At 44.4% G+C, this 22,603-nt stretch overlaps 1 protein-coding gene across 13 annotated transcripts in view; it reads left to right on the forward strand.

Annotated features, from left to right (window-relative positions):
* The window catches only part of BRSK2 (BR serine/threonine kinase 2), a 321,619-nt gene that overhangs the window by 198,628 nt on the left and 100,388 nt on the right, over positions 1-22,603 (forward strand). For all 13 annotated transcript variants that reach the window (XM_074585673.1, XM_074585674.1, XM_074585661.1 and 10 more), the window contains exon 3: positions 16,760-16,845. In XM_074585673.1, the coding sequence (XP_074441774.1) occupies positions 16,760-16,845 (86 nt within the window). The remainder of the gene's footprint in view (positions 1-16,759; positions 16,846-22,603) is intronic.

Genomic DNA, 22,603 nt, shown 5'->3' on the forward strand with positions numbered 1-22,603 from the left:
ATAAATGCCTTGTGTAGTGAGGAGGAGAACGATATCCTCAGTCTTTAGGTGTCTGCAGCAGTGGTGGTGGCAGTCACATCCGGAATGATTAATGAGCAGGCAGGCTGGGTGTGAGGAGCAGAGCCCCGTTGCAGAGCTGGCTGTGGGGATCCCCCAGGGAGAGGAGGGCTGCTCCGATACGGCAGAGGACTCGGGGTGGCTTACAGAAAGCTGACTGCACAGAAGGCAGCAGCTCTTAATGGGTCTGATGTCTTAATCGGTGGTGGCTTCAGCAAAGACTTATCTCGCGCCCCCATACTGCTCTGGTGAACAAAGGACTTGAGAAACATAGCTTGACCCCTTGGCGTTAGGTGGGTTTGGGGCTGGAAAAAGCAGCTCTATTTAAAGAGGTGTCATAAGGGGAAGAGAAAAAGGAAAGAAGGGAATTCTCCACCCCAGGTTAAAAATAAAATACAAATCCTATTTTAACCCCTTGCTGGATTTGTTCTGCTGGTTTAGGATCACACCTGCAAAATGCAGGTGCTGTTTCAAGCAAAATGAGGGCACTTCTTGAAAGGTGCCCTGGTTTTCTGTAGCAAAACAACAGTATAAATATGTCCTCCTAAGCTGCACAATAAACTGTTTGGCAGTGCTTGAGGCACAAAGTGATCGTTCAACTACGTAGTCTATGCGTCTGCTAGATCCCAGGTGCGTTGTGAAAAGGGAAGTTTGCACAGGACTTCGAGACAGCCAGAAGGCCAAGAAAAGCAGCATGCAGCAGGGGCAACAGAACCAAAATGCTTATAATAAAAGTAATTCTGCCAAATAGGACTTCTGGTAAAATGCACACTCACCCATGAAGGCAGTCCCCTCAGGTTGTCTGAAAATCCTTTTGGTTGAATAAACAGTATGAAGGAGAAAATATTAGGCTGGGCGGGCTGCTTCTGGCCTAAATTTGAAAATTAAACTCATTCATTCATGTAAACCCTCTGTGGATTCTTGCAGTCCTGCTTCACCTCTGAGGTCCTGGGTTCGCTTGTAGCATCAGACACTTCCCCCAGGAGAAGGAAGCCTGCTGCAAACTGAGTGATTAAGTGAATCGTGAGGTCTAAAGGAGATCATCAGCAGAGTGATCCCACTGAAGAGCTGAATGGAGGTGCTGATTCCCATCCAGAGGCTTGGAGAACATGCACACGAATCGTGGAAAAAGATGAGGAAGAGTCATTACAGTTCAGATCGAGGAAAGGACACAGCTATGCACTACACATTTTCTTTCCCTCTACAAGAAACGTTGTCTTATTTGAAAATATTCAGACCACTTTTAAGGGAGGACTGTTTGCTTTGGTTTTTTCCTCTTTTGCTTATTTCCTGTTTCAGATTTAAAGAACTGCTTCATATTTCTGTGGCTATTTGCTAAGTTATATGGAGGACAGGGAGGTGATTCGAGACAGCCAGCATGGCTTCACCAAGGGCAAGTCCTGCCCAACCAACCTAGTGGCCTTCTATGATGGAGTGACTACATCAGTGGACAAGGGAAGAGCTGTGGATGTTGTCTATCTGAACTTCTGTAATGCCTTTGACATGGTCCCCCGCAATATCCTTCTCTCTAAATTGGAGAGAGATGGATTTGATGGGTGGACTGTTTGGTGGATGAGGAACTGGTTGGATGGTTGCATCCAGAGGTTAGTGGTCAATGGCTCGATGTCCAGATGGAGATCAGTGACAAGCAGTGTCCTTCAGGTGTCTGTGTTGGGACCAGTACTGTTTAATATCTTCATCAATGACTTGTGGGATCGAGAGTACCTTCAGCAAGTTTGACATGCCTGAGGGATGGGATGCCATTAGGAAGGACCCGGACGAGGTTGAGAAGTGTGCCTGTGTGAACCTCATGAGGTTCAACAAGACAAGTGCAAGGTCCTCCACCTGGGTCAGACCAACCCCCGGTATCAATACTGGCTCGGGGATGAAGGTATTGAGAGCAGCCCTGCCGAGAAGGACTTGTGGGTACGGGTGGAGGAAAAGCTGGACTTGAGCGGGCAACGTGCGCTCACAGCCCAGAAGGCCAATCATATGCTGGGCTGCATTAAAAGAAGTGTGGCCAGCAGGTTGAGGGAGGTGATTCTGCCCCTCTACTCTGCTCTGGTGAGACCCCACCTGGAGTACTGTGTCCATCTCTGGAGTCCTCAGTACAGGAAAGATATGGACCTGTTGAAGCAGGTCCAGAAGAGGGCCACAAAAATTATTAGAGGGCTGGAGCCCTTCTCCTCTGAGGACAGGCTGAGAGAGTTGGGGCTGTTCAGCCTGGAGAAGAGAAGGCTCTGGGGAGACCTTATAGCAGCCTTTCAATACTTAAAGGGGGGCTACAGGAACAACAAGGACAAACTTTTTAGCAGGGCCTGTTGCAATAGGACAAGGGATAATGGTTTTAAACTAAAAGAGGGTAGACTTAGACTAGATATAAGGAAGAAATTTTTTACACTGAGGGTGGTGAAACACTGGAAGACGTTGCCCAGAGAGGTGGTAGGTGCCCTGGAGACATTCAAGGTCAGGTTGTATGGGGCTCTGAGCAGCCTGCTGTAGTTGAAGATGTCCCTGCTCATTGCAGGGGGGGTTGGACTAGATGACCTTTAAAGGACCCTTCCAACCCAGTCTATTCTATGATTCTATGTTTTCCTTAATGAGGGTGTATCAGAGCTGTATGCCTGTACGTATTTTCACTAAGCGAGGCTTCTGCTTATTTGTTTGAAGATAGAACTGACAAACTCAAGCCTTCAGTAGGTCGGCAGCAACCCCCTCTCCTGTGGGCTTTAAGTGACTGATCATTTGCAGATCATGAGTAAGATAAGGGATCAGACAGACACAACAGTGCTTCAGGGATCTTGGCATGCCTGGAGAGTGCTAAATTACACCCTGTGGAGACATCTCAGGTTTCTCAAACAGGTCACTCTTTCCACAGAAGGAATAGGAACGACAGTGCCTAGCTCCCTGTGTAAATGAAGACATGTCCAAAGGAATCTCATCAAAAAAGTAGCTCTGCAAAAGATGTGTTTAATGGGTCAGAAGGAACAACTATCCCCACTTCCTGGTTGGCCACCAAAAGCATTCATGTGGCCACCAAAAGATTTCAAACTAAATGTGTTACTCTCCTAAACGTGTCACAAGCCTAGAGGTTTGCTAGAAGTTACAAGGTAATTTTTTCCTTACCTTCTTTCGTGACTTTGCTGCCTTTGTATTGCTTGCAGGTAGATCCTAGACTATATAGTAGTGGTGCAGACTAAAGCATGCACCTTAAACACTTTGTTGAAATGGAAGTAAAACATTTTCTACAAGTTCATGTTCCCAGCCACCCTGAAGGGAACATGGAAAAGGTCTGGAAAATTGCAAGGAAAATCACTTCTGCCTCCGAAAAAAAAGTAGTATTGAGCAGAAAAGGTTAGCAGCTTAAAAATCTTACCAAGCATATAAGAATGCAAAACCAGAAGAGGAATAGTCAGAAAAAGGCTCTCACGGTCCCTAGGATTTCACAGAATGTGGTTGTTACTGGATGGCTTCTGTGGTTGCATAAGGAATACCCTCCAAAATAAAGGACAGGCTCCCAGTTTGGCTGTGTAGCATTACCCTGCTCTAAATACAAGAACATGTGGGTAGCAGAATGATAGCAAAGGACATGACAAAACTGTAGATAACCCTTGTCCACTTGGGATGGAGTAAGACTCTTACTGAGGGAGGGAAAATTGCCTCAATTCTGTTTAATGGTTACATAGATCTCTGCAGAAAAGTGGGCTGGCCTCCTACAATAGCCACGGTTCCTTATCAGCTACTGTCCCAGGCTTTCTCACTGAATGGCACCCAGCAATAATTTTAGGATTCTCAGAAACAAAAGGGACTCATCAATGTTACTGTGTTCCTGTGGCAAACAAAATGGGAGACAGGTTTGGAACAATCTTCCACAGAACTTTCCTGAATATCCTGCAAGGATGCTTTGCAAAAGTCTTTAGTTCACCTTGGCTCCTTGGGCCTGACAAAACATGTCCAGCACAGAGCAACTAAAAAAAAGTGCTGCCCCACTGTCCCAAGGTGCCTAGCAACAAAGCACAGAAGGCAAATCCTTTACCTGGAGTGCACGTTTCCTGCTCAGAGGAGGGACTGTGAATAGGAATTATTTGTTGCTGTGCCGGAATGAGCTTAAGGGTAGGAGGCAGTACACAAATGAAACTTCTGACCCCCACACAAACCCATATTACACAGCAGTAGAATGCACTCTAATCCCTGCCATCACACATACGTTAATGTAATGATCAGCTACCCCTAAATATCTTGAGATTTTACACACAAACTCACTGAGTTCTGTACGGTGCAAGGAGAACAAGTCTGCAGTACCTTCTTCCCAAATACATTTGGTTAAGTCAGGATTCAACATATGAGCCTCACAGCACAGGCACTGTTTCCTCCGATCTGAGGTTACTGCTGGGTTGCCTCAGCATGGCATCCGCTTCAGCAAGATTTTGGTGGGGTTTTTGTCTGTCCTGTGTTTGTGTGGGAGGCAGTATAAGCTTTTCCTGGAGGGAAAGGCTTTCTCCATTGGAAAGAAGGGAGCTAATTATGTCTCCTATAAAGAGATGTAATTGGGGTGGTTTTCTTCTGTAGAGAGAGGATGACATGAACAGCATCCCTTGCCTTTTCATTCCAAAACTCTGTTGTGACCGTATTGCTGAGTCTTGGAAAACTCCTTGATTCACAGGTTGTTTTTTCCACATTCCAAACATCTGGAAACAAGGTTCAGCTGACTGATGAATGTGATCTCTGGCAGAAAATGCTGAAAAGCTGGGGAGGGAGGGGGGTAGATCTAGCCCAGCTGTCCATTTCAAATATTGCTAGTTTCAAATTTAGCCTGCCATCTTCTTAGCAAATTGTTTGGGAGCACTTTTAAATCTGCACATGTAAGTGTTATCATAAGTATTTGGCAAGTGCAACAGATTTTGAATTAGGTTGTGAAAAGAGGATGCCTGTATGTGTGCCGAAGCATCCCAAGGTGTACAGGCCTAGGATGGTATGAATTTAAGTGAACACCAATTTTCAAATTTTCTTCTGTTTTTGGAATGCTTGCTCTGCCACTTTCAGGAATAGCTAGAGTAAGCACGTCCAGCCATGTCCATTCTTTTCAGAGAATTAAGCTAATTTGCTTATCGTTAGAACTTTCCTGTTGCTTCCTCTATGTAATTTTTGAGTCATTAGCACTTTCTTTAGCGATACGTTATCGCCTGACATAAGAGAGTGTTGCATCCTGCCTTTGCTCTTCATCAGAAGACAAATAGCTTGGAACTCTGTATTAGATGTGTTGCATAGGGCAGACACAAAGGAATGGGAAGAGACTCAAGTAAGCAATGGCACTTAAGATGACTATTCTGAAGATGCTCGATCCACAACAACACCTTCAGAGAGAATGAAAATACCACCTTCCTCAAGTTTAAAATGCCTTCATTTCTTTGCTTTTCCTGGTCTCTGTAATGCTGTGTTGGTGGGTGCATCAGCACTGCAGCATACCACTTGTCATACACCACATAGGTTGCTTCAGAGTGACACAAGTAATTCAAGAGAGAGGTTTTCTGTACTGCAGAAGTGATCGTCACTATGTGGCAAAGATGATCTGGTTTAGGATAGGGAATGCTTTTGGCTATGGTTTAGGATGGTGAAGCTGAAGTATTCACCATTAGGACTCAGGAAGGCTCAGAAATACTGCAGGATCTGGGAAGTAATGTTCGAGGTGTAGATTCATAAATAGCGAGGTGAGCCGCATATTACACGACCCGTCTCTAGGGACTTAGAACTAAAAGATGGAATGTGCCGTTCACTGCTGGCTGACTCTGGTCTCATTTAGTAGTAAGAATCCCCTGAACTTTGAGATAAAGCGATAGGCCAATGCTAAGTACTTCTGAAAGTCCGACCAGACTGAATAATATACAGGAAAATATAATTAAGATGTACTGTATTAAGCTCTGGAGAATATTCTGGACACGTCTTTAAGGATGTGGCCAGAGATGCCTTTAAGGACGTGGCCTCCTTTCTCAGGGGGGTTTGGGCAACATGGAGAAGGAATGACTTGGCTTATCCTCATCGCCTGTCCTGAGATGCTCGAGAACCTATCTTTACAATGGTGTTTGTAAACCTCCCTTGCCAGGAGGTTTCTTGATCCTGATATTGATGTTGATAGGCTGCAAGATGTCATCAGCAACTCCAGCAATAAGGGACTGGTGTGTGATGGGAAGGATATGAGAAGAGCAGAGATAAAATAACTGAGAAACAAAATGTTCCTTCGTTGCTGTCTTTGATCTTTTAACTCCCAGCTGTGAGAGATCCTGGATGCTGATGGCAGCAATCGACTAATTTTCTGCTGCTTCTGTTGCTTGTACAAAACAGAGGAAGACGTTGTCTTCGCTGAGGGGAGTACAAGTCTTGCTGTAATGTCTTCTGTTGCAGGCTGAACCTGAGGAGAGACAGGGAGTGAGCACAGGCGAGCCTCAAGACTGAAGCAAAATAGGCAATGTTATTTCTTCCTCTCCTCTCTCTTTCTGCCTCTTGCTTTGTACTACAGTTCCTGCCTTATTAGCCATCCTTTTACAGATTAAAACCCAATGCAAAGCTCCCAGCCAGTGTTGCTATCTTTGCTGCATCCCTGACGCCAAAGGAAGAAGTGGCAGGCACCACAGACAAAGCTACTGTGTCAGGGCTAGCGTCATCTTGAAAGCTGGTGTCATTTCTCAGCACTGATGTGTGGTAGTTGAAGGGAGGGGACAGTTTTACAACAGCAGTTTAACTGTCCACCAATAGTTTACTCTTGACCTGGGTCTGAGGCTGAGTCGATAAAGCTAATTTTGCTGTGTGAGTCACCAAAGGGCTGAGAGTAACAGGCTTTGAGTCCATCTGCTGTTGGCTAGATCCAAACAGGTACCTCAGAGATGAAGATATTGAGGGGTCACTGCTCATTTCCCATGCTCTTCAGTCCTGTCTTACAAGATATGAAAAGACATGCTTGTGGTTGAGGTGGGGCTGCATTAAAAAGTTATAATCCCACATATAGGTGAGTGGGCAGGGATGTTTGGAACTGAAGTTCATGTCTTTCTATAGTATACAACAGTTGTGGTCATGTCATTATAGAGAGACATTGAACAAGTGCATTCCACAGGCAGTCTGTGCTCAGAGAGCTTATTTTATGGACAAAGCAGACTAATTTCAACATCACAAATAAGAATAAGTAATGCTTGGGATCAGCGTCCCTAAAATGGGATGGACGTAGAAGTGCTAATGCAGGAGCTGCGGTTCGTGCTGCAGTGCGATAGAAAGTGTTGCTGACCTGCTGTGGTAGAAGAGCTGGGCTGAAGGGTTGCTCAGCCTCCCTGAGTACGCAGCTGCTGGCTCTACAGTTTGGCAGAAAGTCAGCTGTTGATTCCTCTGCCTGCAGCTGCCAGGCCTCCCCTCAAGGCTCCCTCTTTATTGCAAAGCGAAGTGCAAACGTGAACTTTGTGAGTCTGCGTTGCCCTTGGCCTTTTCACTGTTCCTGGATGAGGTCCATGCTGCTGTTTGTCCCCCTGGGAGGTGCAATTGTGCTTCAACAGCATATTTGGAAAATGGAAACAAAGGAGACAGCTGTGGGTTGCTTCAGTCTCTGCTTCCATCACTATCAGCTGTGAGGGACTATTGGGATGGAGAATCCCTTCTAGATATCAACCGTTTGTATCTCACTGAGTTTATTAACTCAGCTGAAAGGAGATCTTAATATAGAAGTACATATCGATATCCATTTAAAGAGTTCAAGGGGCACCCAAAAGTGAAGGACAGGAGAATACAGTAGAATAACAAAAATCATATTATCTGTTTTCCACTCTTCTAAATGATTGATGTCATTAGGCATGTTGTGGAGCAGGGTAAGGCAGGGATGGAGTCTGGCATTCTGCCTCCAGTCTCCGCAAAGCTCCAGCGATTCTGCCCTCTCCTGGAGCATTTGTTACCCGCCTTGTTTCTTAGGGAACCAGAGATGGCCATTAAGGAAAGAAGTAGAGAAGGAAACAGCAGCAATCCTATTGATTGCTTCTGGAAGAGTATTAGGGAGAAAGTGTAAAGGACATTTGTGTAAGACAATGCCAGAGAGCTAAACAAGGCCAGTGTGACTAATGGAGAAAAAGAGGAAAAGGGGGGAAGGAGGCTAGCCGAGACACATAGGAAATGGTGGAGAGTTTATCCTTTGAAGCTTTTCCAAAACTGTGCTTTTAAATTTTTCTTCCTACTGATGGTGGACTCCCTTAAGGAGCCAGTCCATGGTACTGTCAGCATCGCTTTGCTGTCTCAGTCCCTTTCTTGGATACTCTTGGGAACGCCCCTGCCTTATCGTATCCTCAACCAATGCTCTCAGAAGCTCTGCACTACATTTTTGGCAGAACATTATGCCATTCTGTGCTATACCACCTCCTTTGTGCTTGCCCATATTCCCTTGATGGGATTCAGCATCTCCTGCATCCTCCTTTGGCTCAGACATTCCAGTATTGTGTTTGGTACTGCCCATATTAAATCTATGATGCCTCAAATACTACAAGGAGCTCTGTACTTGCATTGTTTGAAGTTGAACTCTCTGTACCCCTCAATTTTGCAGCTTGTTTCTCCTCTGTGTGTTGTGACTGTTTTTCTGTAGCTAAGCATAGCAGCCCACAAGGCATTAAATGTTCTTGAATATACCTTCTACCTTAAGAAGTGACTTCTTTTGGGGGCAAATGAGTTATGAATTGTGCTCCTTTCCTGCGCTCCTGCACGGGGCCTGTTGGCTTTCTGCTCTTGCATTCTTTAACCTGTACATCCCAGAGACGAGCTAGGCATGTTTGTTGGTCCTTCAGTGGGAAAAAGCTGCAGGTGAGTACTGCCTACTGCATTGCTTGTTGGGGCTAGACTTAAATTTCTAAGTTTGGGGTGAGCACTGCAGGTCTGGCACAGCAGGGAGGGCTGCTCACGCAGGAGGGACTGAGGGGCTGCTTTAGAGCAAGAGATATCGGTGTTCTCACAGGCTTGGCTGTAGCAGCTGTTTGGGGATGGTGGGTTTCTCATACACGCTGGGCTGGCTGCACGTGAGTTAGTTCTTTCCCCCAGCAAATAAAAAAAACAGCTGTGCAAACATTCTGCGTCGAGTCAAAGAAAGCACAGTGCGCGTTAACATTAAAAACCAGGATAAGGAGGGAAAAAGACAAGTCAAAGATCAGGTTATTGCTCCTGCAGAGTGGCTGTCCCGTGTCCTGCACTACTCAGTGATGGCAGCCAGGATGTGGCACTCACCGAAGGTGACAGGAGGCACAGGGAGGCTATTTGCCTTCCGGTGTAAAGGGCCAATTCTGCTGACTGCTGGCAGAGACTTGCACGTCAGTCACTCGTTAGCTGTGTACCACCAGGCAGCAGATAATCTCAAGTGCTGAATGAATAAATCCACTCCTTGTCAGCTCCCATCAGTGTCTCTTACATGAAGCCCTGATGCTTCTTAAAGAAGCATACGCTGCAGATAAGTCTAAGTGCCATATTTACTCGGTAGCCTATGGCAGAGCACTAAGAAACACTGCAGGTGTTAACTACCAGATTAAACCATGAAATTCCTGCATAGGATTTTCCATGGTTAGGTAACCTGTAGGATCCAAACCCTGTCACTTCAAGACAGTGGAACCAATGTGCCAGGCCAGGCCAGCCTGCTCCTGTTGTGGAGCTGCGTTTGCACCAGCAGAAAGCATCCATTCAGCTGAGCCGATACCATCAGACTGTATGCCAAATTTTGAAATTTAGCAGAGCTTTAGAGTTGCAGTTTTGAAGGGACTATGGAAAAATACTTGTTTCAATAAAGACAAGTAGAAACTGACATTCTGTTATAATAGTAGTTAGTGGAAAATAAATTTCCCTACTAAAGCTGCATGGTATAGAAGTTTGCGCATGCAAATTTTAACATCAAATATGCATCTCACTTGCTTCTCACACATACCTATTTTCATTTTCATTTATGGGGAAATAGCTTTGAGAAGCATGCATGCAAACAAAAATCGTGCTGGAATGAGCCCATAATAGAGCTTTCAATAAAATGAGGAATTGCTGAGCTTTCCAGTAATTTTGTCTGTTTGTTGTAAGTATTTTGTACAGCATTGTCTAGCTGCCTGATTCTGTGGAGATCTAAGTCTAGTTTCCCCCATCATTTATCCGCTTTTTATAGAATCTTCCTGTAATTACTAGTACTTAGCAGAAAACCTGAGTTCATGTTAAAGCATTTAATTAGTCAAAATTGTGTAATAGAAGATTTCTTCCAGATACCACTTAATGATCATTAGAAGGTCTGATTCAAAGCCCACTTAAGTCAATTGATGCCTTTTGTTGACTTCAATACATTTGTATCTGGCTCAGTATATTCAGAAATGTGAAGCTAATGGCTACAATAGCAGCAGGAAATACTCTCCATAGATGGACAACTTCTGTAGTTCTCTGTTTGCTTCCATAATGGCCTGCTGAAGAAGTTTTGGATAAATGTAATGAAATATCAACTAAATTCAGAGCTGCAGAGGAAGACATTTTAACGTTTAATCATTTAAAACCTGATTTTTTTCCGCTTCTACTCTATTTATGCTACCTTTGAAATTAAGGGTGCAACTGATATAATGTGGTATTGCTTAGATTTGGTAATGGCTCAAGTTTGTTTGGAAGAATTATATCCCTACAGCAGTGACCCTACAGGACATACTGGGCCTAGAGCTACTTGTCGTATAAAGCCATTTGTGCTTTAATGCTGTTCTCTTCTGATTTCAAGAGTAGCCTGTTTATTATTATTATTGCTGGGGAGGGTGGCTGACACACCGGAAGGCTGTCCCACCATACAGAGAGACCTGGACAGGTTGGAGATCTGAGCAAAGAGGAACCTTATGAAATTCAATAAGGGCAAGTGTAGGGTGCTGCACCTGGGGAGGAATAACCCCATGCACCAGTACAGGTTGGGGGCTGACCTGCTGGAGAGCAGCTCAGTGGAAAGAGACCTGGGAGTCCTGGTGGACAACAGGATGACCATGAGCCATCAATGTGCCCTTGTGGCCAAAAAAGCCAACGGCATCCTGGGGTGCATCAGGAAGAGTGTGGCCAGCAGGTCGAGGGAGGTCATCCTCCAGCTCTACTCTGCCTTGGTGAGGCCGCACCTGGAGTACTGTGTCCAGTTCTGGGCTCCCCGGTTCAAGAGAGACAGGGAACTGCTGGAGAGGGTGCAGCAAAGGGCTACGAAGATGATTAGGGCACTCGAACACCTCTCTTATGAAGAAAGACTGAGGGATTTGGGTCTCTTCAGTCTGGAAAAAAGACAACTGAGGAGGGATCTTATCAACACTTATAAATACTTAAAGGGTGGGTGTCAGGAGGATGGGGCCAGGCTCTTTTCAGTGGTGCCTGTCAACAGGACAAGAGGTAATGGGCACAAACTTGAACATAGGAAGTTCCACCTAAACATGAGGAGGAACTTCTTTACTCTGAGGGTGGCAGAGCACTGGCACAGGCTGCCCAGAGAGGTGGTGGAGTCTCCATCTCTGGAGACATTCCAAACCCACCTGGACGCGTTCCTGTGCAACCTGCTCTGGGTGACCCTGCTCTGTCAGGGGGGTTGGACTAGATGATCTCCAGAGGTCCCTTCCAACCCTATGATTCTATGATTATGTCATTACGGGAAAGATTGAACATGTGACCAAGATGGTCTTCACCAAAGCCAGTCATTTTTCACCGTTTTTAACTCTCAGTCCCACATAACATGGAAGAAAAAGTACAAAATTAATAACATCCCAGGGTCTGTTCCTGGGATATTTCTGTTACAGCAGGAATGCAGACTTTCCAGAGAACTTGAGATTAGTTTCTTCCTCTCCGATACCTTTGGTTTTGCCAATTCAACTCAGTGAAGTATCACAGTCATTTACTTTCCGTGCTCTCATAATGGAAATGGGTATTACTGCACAGCAGGCCAGACATTGGTGAAAGTAACTACTTTGGTACAAGGTTTCCATCCTGAGTTCTAGCCCGAGGAGTTAGATGAGCATCCAAATCTCTGCATCCTTTGAAGTTCATCCTGAGTCCTGAGTCTAAATAATTATGAACTTGGAGAAGTTCATGTCCAGGTTGAGTTTCTAGTAACTGAGGGGCAGCCATGAGTTCTGAAAATTACCTACTTCAACGTTAATTACTTCAAAACAAAGCAGAGTCAACATTAGACAGCTTGATTTTCACATGAAAACCTACCAGCCCCACCCCCCCTCCACCATTTTGCTCTGAGTAGGAAAAACAGCACAACACATTTGCAGCCTGCAGGGCTTTATTGCCCCTCGCTACTTCTACACCTCCAGACTTCCTCCTCAGGCCAGCGTTTTGGGCAATATTGAAACCACTTATGTCAATGGGGAAAGAGTGAGCTTTGTGGCGTGCTGCTGGTGAACTTCAAAGCATCCAAGGAGAAATGTCATCTGCTGTCCCCCCGGTTTTTTGGGTGTAGGTGTTCTTTGAGAAACGCTGCTATTAATGACTGTTGCATAGTGCCTGTACAGATTTGGTAGATGAAATACAGCCTGGTAATACAAGACAGCTGTCCACTTTTCAAGTTCTCACAGCACCACCCATGGGTGATGGGTGACCCCACTGTTATTGAGCAAATGAATACAAGAGAAAAGGAAACTTTCTTCTTCACTGAGGCAAACCTTCAGGCTCCCTCGACCTGCCCTCCTTGCCTCCTCAGTGACTTAGCACCCTGTGTGTCTGTGAGTCTGAAGGCATGACAGCAGAGCACTTGTCACCAATGAAGACTGTGGCAACGACTTGGGCTTAAACCAGAAAGATGTGATTTCCTCTGGGGGAGATGGAGGGTGAAGCAGAGGTGTAGGAGAGGGAACCAGAGTTTTGCATTATTCCTCTCAGGGTTGCATTGCCCCCGCGTTGCACTTTGTCATTATCTGAATTGCTGGAGCATCCTGTCAAATCAGCCTCCTGCATAGATTTTTAAAACCTCTAATTGGAACCTGCAAGGTTACAAGTTAGCAATGTGTCTGCATTTGCGCTGCGCAGCCTTTCACAGCTCTTTCCCCCAGCACCAAGGCGCTTGGAGTGCTGCACAGTCAGTAACCTACCCAGGTATGAGGTAACCCAGGCTGTAGTTGGGACCCTGTGATGTGACCCGGCGTTTGTGTGACAGAGAAAGCTTCATTTCTTTTCCTTTCTATTTTAACTATTATGCAAATGTTTCTCCATGTTTCTTGTTTATCACAGACTCTGAGCCTCCCTAGACAGGCTATTCTGAGCTTGGCCTGCTTTCTGATAATTGCATCTGCATTAAAGCAAACACCCCTGCAGGGTTTCTCCATTCTCCTGCCCTTGCCAGCTCTGAGCTGGACAGCACTCCATGGCTTGCAAGCACACGGATCCGCAAAAAAAAAGGCATGCCAAGGGCTGGCAAAGCTCTGGGGAAGAAGGCTATATGTGTGCTATTTCAGGCCTCTTTTATTTTGCCAATGAGTTCAGATACGTCTCTTTTTCTAATGACACAGTGGCTGCTAGGTCTGTCTGAGCCATGGATGAGTAAAATCACTATTGAGATCTACAGTCTTTGTCCAACCCATATCAATTACTGGCTTCTCTGTGGGGATATAAAAAATGAATAGGATCAGAGTCACCCATTAGTAATGACTGCAGTAGTAATTTTGAGAAGGTGGTCCGTTGCATGTTTTTTGTGACCTGTTGTTTTTCTTTGGAAGGGAAAAGAGATAGGACACCGCTGTGAGATTTTTGAGGATGATCTATTTCAGATTGTTGTTTAGAGAGCTGGGAATCTCTAGTTCTTGAAGTAATACAGCCATTAATGTCTTGCTCCTCTACACAGGGCCAAGGCCTGGACTATGAGAAGTACAGTAATGACACTTTTCCTTCATAAAGCCCCTTTTCACTGAAGGATTATACAAAGTCTTACTGAGATGAGTAGATTAGTTTTGTCCTTGGTTTGCAGCTAGAAGAGGTGGCAGACTGTGGAAAGCTGAGTGCTGCCTGCGCTGGAGTGGTGCAGCACAGCACTGAGCTGCATACATTGTAGTGAAATTCTGCCAGGCACATCAAGCCGAGTGCTTTCTCCATACCTGGGGTTGGAATCAAGACCTCCCAAACTCCTTTCAGGATTTAGTTCCCAGGAAGTTAAAAATATGCACAGAACCTGCCACACTTAAAATGATGAAAGACACTTAAAGAAAGACACTTAAAAGGAAGACACTTAAAATGATGAAAGTAAAGTAACTCAGGTTATTTCTCTTTAACTGGTTTCTAGCATAAATCTGTAGGTAGTAAGTAGATACTTGCTTTCTGGTCTGATTTTCTCTTATTGAAAATAGGCCATGCAGTGCCATAACTGAGCCCCCTCCTCCAGTCATGCCTCTTCTCATGCTTTAGGACAGTAACCAAGCAGGACCCTGGCTGGATGCTGCCATGCATCACTCACTTGGTCTGAACATACATTGCCACTGCACCCACCAAGAGATTTTTCAGAGTTGAATGTCCAGTGCAGTTAGACAGCCCATCTGCAGGGAATTTCATCTTTCATGGGCAGGATATCCCCCAGGAGGGAGAACGGGGTTAGATGATCCCTGCCATAGCTAATGTAGTGGTCACATTCCCCATTAAATACCTGGTCTGCTCCATCCAAAGGGAACTTTGTTGGCGTTCCAGTTTCTGAGCAGCTGTGGTACTGATGGTGAACCTCAGTACTATTGGAAGAGTGTTATGGGAGTGGGTGCTTCTTCTGTTTTGTTTTTCCTCATTCTTGAAGCAAATCCAACTTTATCAATTATAGAGCTGAACAAGACAAGCCCCCTGCAAATATCAGTGCGTGTCTTGTAAGAGAAAAGAGCAATGGGTCTTTTTGAAGAGGAGGCAAAAATGGAATAAACTAGGTCTCCCCCTGTTTTTTTGGTTGAATAGCTGTACAGTTGAAATCTACCCAACTTTGGTTTCCTATTTATATAAGTGGCTTTCATCTAAGTGCTGGTCATGAGTAAGTTAAGCCTACAGAACTGTCACCATCATGTAGTGTGTATCACTGAATTCACAGCGGTTGTGGCAGTGCTGAACTGCGTACATACATGGTTACATGCATGCACACATACCCCTTCTCTTCCTCACTCCTCTGAGGGAGCTATTTCCAAAGATCCCAAGTGTGGAAGTGAATCTCTCCTGACTTTTGACTCTGCAGAGAAGAATAAGTGTCTTTGAAAGACTGACACATGTAGAAACACCCTTTCCTCCATCTTGGTATGCAAGGAAAGCCAAGGGTGATGTGGTGCGAGAGTTGCTTTTGCTGTTTTTGTGTGGTGATACAGAGGAAGAGAGATCTGTGGTGATAACCAACATGCTGGGAAATGCTCCTCCTCTGCACAGTGCTGGAAAACTACCACTTTCTAATTTCCTGCTGAATATCTTACTGGCATTCAGGGAAAGTTGTCTATGTTCAGGCTTAGCAGAGGATGATGCCTCAGGAAATTAAAGGACATCAAGAACTAAATGTATACTGGGGCAAGTTCCTAATTACTTGTCTGATCTCTGCAGACGAGATGTTAGAATGGTTTTGTAGTTTGTTCATGCTTGCTTTGTTAGCATAGCAGCTCCAGGACAATCAGTTATTTGAAGGACTGGAAAAAAACTTACCTAGTTGTCCTTGTTTGCTTCTTAAGGTCTTTTTCCTGCCTTTGAGGATTCCTGGAAATTTGTCATGCCCGACTCTGCAATGCTTAGACTGCGTCTTGTCGCAGAGTTTATTTCAGTAATCTACAGTCTCCACAGTGCTACATTAATTCCCTTCAAGTTAGCCTAGGTCAAATCAGAGCAGTTACAGTGTGGCTTTGAGCAGCACGGAGCAATTTTACTAGCAGCTGAGGAATTGCACTGACTCCATCTCTAATGAATACCCTTAGTAAATTCAAGTCAAAAGCACCACGGCAGTCATGATAGGCGTTTTGGGTGAGAACAGGGCTTGCGCTAATTACAGCGACTTAGTCACAACTTGTTAACTCCGTGTTGAAGACATGCTCTTAGAAGTAGCCACGCTCGGACAGATTGGGAATTGAGAGAAAGCACAGTTTTACGCTTAGGGCTCTGAACGCTGCGTCTCCAGTAATCGGGTTTAATTTCTTGTTGTGCCTTGTACTTCTTATGTCAATTCTTATATTTCTTTCCCTTTCTGTGCCTCAGTTCTGCAGCTATAAAATCACATTGCTGTCTGTCTTCTGCTCTTTGCCTCCCCTGCATACACTGCAAATTCTTCAGGATGGGGATTTTCTAATATCAATTGAGTATGCGGTATGTAGTGCAGCGTGGCCACGCCTGTGTCTGCGGGAGGGCAGGAAAGCCCTAAGTGACACCTTAGAGTTTCTGTACTTTGAGAATATGTCATTGGCTTTGGATTGTGAGGCGGGAACAGCCTTGAATGCTCGTGTAACTCCTACAGCTAATTCCCTTTGGTAGATTTGAGACTTTTTTCTTCAACCTTGAAATTTTGCTGGTTTTCGATTCTGTGGGGCAGGGTGTGCTGAGGCTGGATAAATTGAATTTTTCTTAAATTATATGAGTGCTAAATATGATACATTGTTATAAGTTGCCGTATCCTCTGCATATAAAGCGGAGTGGAAAATGGATAAATGGGAAGAAAATGTGTGACGGTATCTAATGTATTCTGAGATCAAGCTTCTAATCTTCTCTTTCTTTTTGTTTCTTCCAGGTGGAGCGGGAAATAGCCATCCTGAAGTTGATAGAACATCCCCACGTTTTAAAGCTGCATGATGTTTACGAAAATAAAAAATATTTGTAGGTATTACTGGCTTTTGCCAGAGAAGGGGGACGGGAAGGAGGAAGGAAGGGAGGGAGAGGAGGGTTTTGGAACTTGGTAACATTTCTGAAAGAATGGAGCAGGGTCTGTTTTCACCCTCAGTTGGTGTCCATGTTATATCTTGTACTTGGATGAGGAAGGAACACTCCTTATTTCCTTGGCTTTTCTCATTTTCTTTTCTGTACTTGACTTATCTGCTGTTTCTTTTCCTACTTAAAATGGAGGAGAGAGGACAAGCGAACGTTTTTAAATGAAACAGCAAGAGAGGAAGATCTGGAACCATTTTGAATCAAAACTGTAACAGAGTGTTACAGCGGATAATTTGGATAACCTCCCTTGCCTAATAGTTTTCATTCGACTCTCACTAACAGTATTTTAAATTTGCTCCATCAATAACAATTTTTGGTTTTAAGGGCTGCTAAAATCTCCTGATGATTCTGTGGTAACAGTTAAGTAGCAAAGCCTTTTCTTTTTTTTCCAGATCATTGCCAGTGCCAGACAGGGATGTTGTCCACAGACAGAGTCATTTTAGCTTGACAGGACACTAGATATGTTGAATCTGTTGTCAAACAAACAGGCCACATTAATCTTGGCACAACAGGAAAAAAAATCAATGTTCTCCAAATGGAAAAGGGCAACCCAGTAGGGAACTCAGCGTTATTTTCAGCTTTTTAACAGGTTATTGCCAGTAGAAGAGAGTGGTTAAAAAAAATTAAACTATTTTTAAAAACCACCAGCCATTGGTGACCTCTCCATAATGTCACAACACAAGAAGGGAATGACTGTTTACCCAAAGAAAGCGTGTTGAATGGAGGTAACAATCCCTCATGGACCATTCAGCCAGTCTTGTTGCTGGAGCAATGAATTCCTATTTCAAGAAGTAAGGCCTCTGTGCCTAAGGGTTAGCTTACTAGAGCAGGCAGTAATTTCTTTTGGATTCCCCGTCCTCCTCTGGGGCAGAGCCTGCCATCCGTGGTGAAACGCGGTTGCCAGAGTGAGCTCGTGCAGGCACAGGGTGGAGGCTGGCTCAGATGTTCTCTGAGCTGCATGCCAAGCGCTCTAACCTCAGTGACACTAACAGTCGTGGCTCCATCAAGCCCAGTTTGCCCCAGCTGAGGACAGAGGCCCAGATCTAACGCAGTCTGCTCTGTGTGCGAGAGAGGGGTAGCAAAGGGAAATGCGGCTTTACAGCCAGTAAGTTCTCCTTTAATCCTGGAAAGAGAGGCACCATTTGTAAGAGTACATTTGTCTGTATTCTGGTTTAAAGGAGGGGTAGGATAAGTCCCCAGGCTTTCTTTTGCTTAAGAGAGAGGCAATATTCTTCTTTGCGATCCTTGTTTATTTGTATGCTGTGGAGTCTTAGGTATACACACACATAAACACACACACACTTGCACAAACACAGCACACAGCTGATGCGTTCCAGCTAGGTGTAGTATACTTGAGCGGTGGAGACAATGTATGAATACATGAAGAAGAAAGGCCATGGTCATCACTTGGGGTGAGGGGATGGGTTATAGAGGTGCTGAAGCTTTCTTCTTGCTCTGAATGCCTGTGAAGCCAGCAGCTGAGCTCAGCTCCCCTTCCTTATCCCAAAAGACTTGGGGGCCATTTTGCTCCATGTGGAAAATATCTAGTGTCCAAAGCAGTGCGGATTGTCTTACACCACGATTTCAAAAAAAATTACTGTATTCCTTGGCAGGAAAATATCCTCCTGCTGAAAATCACCTTGACAAGGGAAGAATCCCGTATCTTTAAGCTTTATCTGGATAACCTAGCTTCTAAAAAATGCTGGGCTTCAAAGCGTGCTTTGCTGGTGACCGTTTAGCCTTTAACAATCACTGTCTTCTTTGTGCTGTAGCTCCTCTGCCTGTAAGATTGAGCTGTCTGCACGTCCCCACAAAGGCACTGAATCCCTCTGCTGAAAGACACTGATTCTGTGAAAGAGCCAATGGCTGTTAATTATGTTTCATTTTTTATTAGTCACTATTTTAAAGAAAGGGCACAATGCAGAGCCTCTGCCAAGCCGCCGTGTTCAAAATTAGAAATGGCTGCGGCCCTGGATAAATCTAAGACGTGGAAGAGAGTGCCTGTGGAGGGGCAAAGGGTTACAAGTTGTATGGGGGCTGAGAAGTGTGTATGCATCTACTTTCCCAAATAATAAGACACAGTGACCCCTAGTTCTCACCAGCATCAAAAAAGGGATTGCTCTCTGGTTGTGACAGCACCTGTCCATCATGCATGCCATCTCAGCAGTAACGCTAGTGGCATGGTTTCAGAGGAGCTTGTGAATTATGGGTGATATTTCAGATGCCAGAGACTAATCACGATGCAGCGCTGGGGAGTATTTCCTCGATAAATGTTAATTTCACAAATCATGTTTGACTTTTGGTTTATGATTTAATTTGTGACGAGGGGCTTTGGTTGAGTAGATTCCTAATACGACCATGAATCAAATCCTTTTTCCACAGTTTATTTAACACTGAAAATGAGTTTTAAAAAATAATAATAAAAATCTGTTAGCATATATGTGTTAGCCTAGCAGTCATTTTCTGTTTGTTTTGGTGGATTTTTAACCAAGATGGTTGGAGAGATGGAGATGGCTATGGGCTCTAAGACTTCCAGCTCTTTATCGAGCATTTTGAGTTGTCTTATTTAGTAAGACAGTGGACTACAGTTCTAGGTGCATGGGGGAAAACACAGCTGCACTGTGACTCTCTGTACGTGTGCTGATATACCACCTCAGATACACGTTTTGCTGGCTAAAATAGCAATATAACTGACAGTTGAATTATTTTGTATTTGTTGTATGATCACACTGATGGCCTTCAAGCAAGACTGGGAGTCCACAGTAATAGGTAATTTAGAAATAGCTATAGACAATCTATGCCTCCCTCTCCCATCATATAATGTTAATAGAAAAAACAGCAAGGAAGGTGGGGATCATCCTCCCATTTTAAAGATCAAGAATGAGTTGAAGTAGCCTGGTATGGGGTAAGCCCAGAGTTCCTTAACAACTTATATTGCTGGTTCATAATAGGGAATGACCAATGAGCTACCAAAATTTGTTTGTGCACCAGTCATTTTGAGAAACCAAGTTCAGACAGTCAGGAGTTATAGGGAAATGTAAATAAACTAAGCGAATGAACAAAGCGGTAACAAAGCTGATAACAAAATTTTGGTGTGTTCTGTAATGCATATTGGAGGGGAAACACTCCTTTGGTCATGTGATTTCTGCATTGCAAATGAACCGTGTGAACCTGGGTGATGGTCCTGTTTTCTCTGTGCTATCTGTAGAAAAGGTCTTTCCTGAATTGGTCCTAGACAGAGTTTGTGTAGTAACCGGAGAGGAAGGTGGAGTTCACACAGTGTTCGCAGCATTACCACTGTGAATGAGCAGGAGGTTCTCATTAGCAGACTTGTTGAGGATTAAATAAGAGGAAACATGCAAAGCCCAGTCCTTCACGAGTGAAGTGGTTGGTTCGGATTTTTTCTAGGAAGCAATCTTATGCTTTATTTTTAAATCTCCGATATGTACATTTACTGCATTTTATGCAGTAAATTCAGCTTTCCTTTTGATCTTAGAAAATCAATTGTCCCACTGTTGGAGGAGCTGTTAGCATGGCAACGTAAGTGCTGTCATACGTCCACAGGAGATGGACCTTCCCTTTCCAAAGAGGATAAAGCCGACTGATACAGTTTTGCTGCAGAACTCCCAACAGGGGTGGCATTATCCATTTGATCTCATTTGATTAGCTTAAATTATCAACCGTTTGGCAGGGAGTGGAAATGAGATAGAGTAAGAACATCCTAGGACCACTCCATGCACTTTTCTTTTAGATGTTTACACTATTATTTCTTGATTCCCTTTCCATCAACGTCTGTATATATATATCTGTAAATTTCTATTTATAGGTGCATACAGATAATTGTATATATATGTATAGTTTGATTTTCAAGTCTTCATGCTTAAGATTTCAGATTTTCAAATTTTGTGGGAGCATGTATTTTAAATCTCTATGTTGTCCAACTTGATCAGCATTTTAAACAAGAATCTGCTTTGAGAAAAGGAGTGGACATCAGAATATTGTTCTCTGAAATATGCCATGCATTCTATCAGCTCTTTTTCTAAGCACAAGTCCCTTTCTCATCATTCAGCAGTACAGTGCCATCACTTGGGCAAGTGCCCAAGCCTCATTGCAATGTACACAACACACCACCTCCTGATTTTGGAGGTGAAGGTGCTTCCCAATGAGCCAGATAACAAAATTAAAATGTCCTCCTGCCTGTGCACAACTCACGTTTCTGGTTTACACAAGATCAGATGACAGCAGGAGTCAGACTTACAACTCTGGTGGTGTCTGCAGAGGCATTCATGCTGCCAGTCCTCTCCTGCAGGGTTTTCCTATAATTCCGTTTATTTTTGTTGAAAACTAATTGTGAGGTGCCAGAGGAAGCAAGAGAGAGAAAAAAGGGTTCTGCGTGTTCTTCTGTTATTGGTAGCCCAGGACTTTGACGTTCGATCCATCTGTGGGGAAGCCTGTCTAAAGGCAGAAGGAGGGTTCAGAAAGTTAGAGTGGCTCCAAGGGCTCAGTGCTAAAAATTAATTTCGTGGTAGGTATGCTTCTTGGTAGTCTGGTCGTGGGTGTGCCAGATGCTGTGGATACAGGAAAAGAAAATAGAAAAGGATTGGAAAACAAAATTATGTCCCACCTGAGACTTGATTAGAATTAAGAGAAATGTTCATAACCGGCTACTTTGACCCCTTTTCTTCTGCTGTTGACTTGTTTTAGTTGTGTCATGAATTCCAAGCGCGTGTAGCCAAGGGAACGCCAGTCTGCTGTAGGAGCAGAGCCAGCGCACGTGAGGTTTTGAGTCAAGGGTGGGCCTGGAGACGAGGAGCTGGCTGGAGGCAAGGGGAAGGGGAGGGGGTGCTGCGCCGAGGACAGGTGTCACCGCTTGCAGGAGGGATGCCAGGCTGGCACAAAGCAGGGCTTGCACAGAGGTGGTGGTGATGATTAATACCACACTCTGTGCAACACAGTTTTAATAAGCTCTACCCAAAAGCCTGACTGTATCTTCTGCTGACTGCCTGATGTGTGCGCTTGCGTACCATCCAGGCCATGCTGCTGGGCTTGGGAGAAAACAGGCCCATAGCGGAGCAATTCTGTGATGTGAGCAAAGGCCAAGGGCAGACGTAGCTCTGGAGCCACAGTATATTTACGTGCCTAATTTCTTTTCCAGGCTTCAGTAGGCAACATTGTGTGTGTCTGGGCCCTAGTTGTTAAAGGAAAGGCCACTTAGCTCTGAAGAATAAAACCCAAAAGTGTATGGTCACTAGCAGAATTGTAGCAGTGAGCTGATGTTTCAGCCCTGCCCACCCTGTGCTGAGGATCCCTCTGGGTCGATATGTTCCATATCGTGTGCCCAAATAGGATGGCTGCTGCAGTGCCTTGGCATGCATGACTACACACCGTGAAGACACTGCTCAAAACACTTTTATCCCCAGTAAATCAAATGCATAGAGTGAACAGCGTAATCTCCGACTATCTCTCTTTTCCCCAAAAGCCCCAACCTGTTCACGTCCAAATGTAATGAGCAATCAAATACAATCTCCATTCAAACAAGCAGACTAGATTTAAAATTGTCTTTTGGAAAAAAAAAAATCTAATGCGTGCACATTTTCTTGGAGGCGAGAAAAAAAAAAAAAAAGAGTTCCTGGCCTGGTGCCAAATG

This window comes from Larus michahellis, chromosome 4 (genome assembly GCF_964199755.1).
Source record: "Larus michahellis chromosome 4, bLarMic1.1, whole genome shotgun sequence".
NCBI classification, from domain to species: Eukaryota; Metazoa; Chordata; class Aves; order Charadriiformes; family Laridae; genus Larus; species Larus michahellis.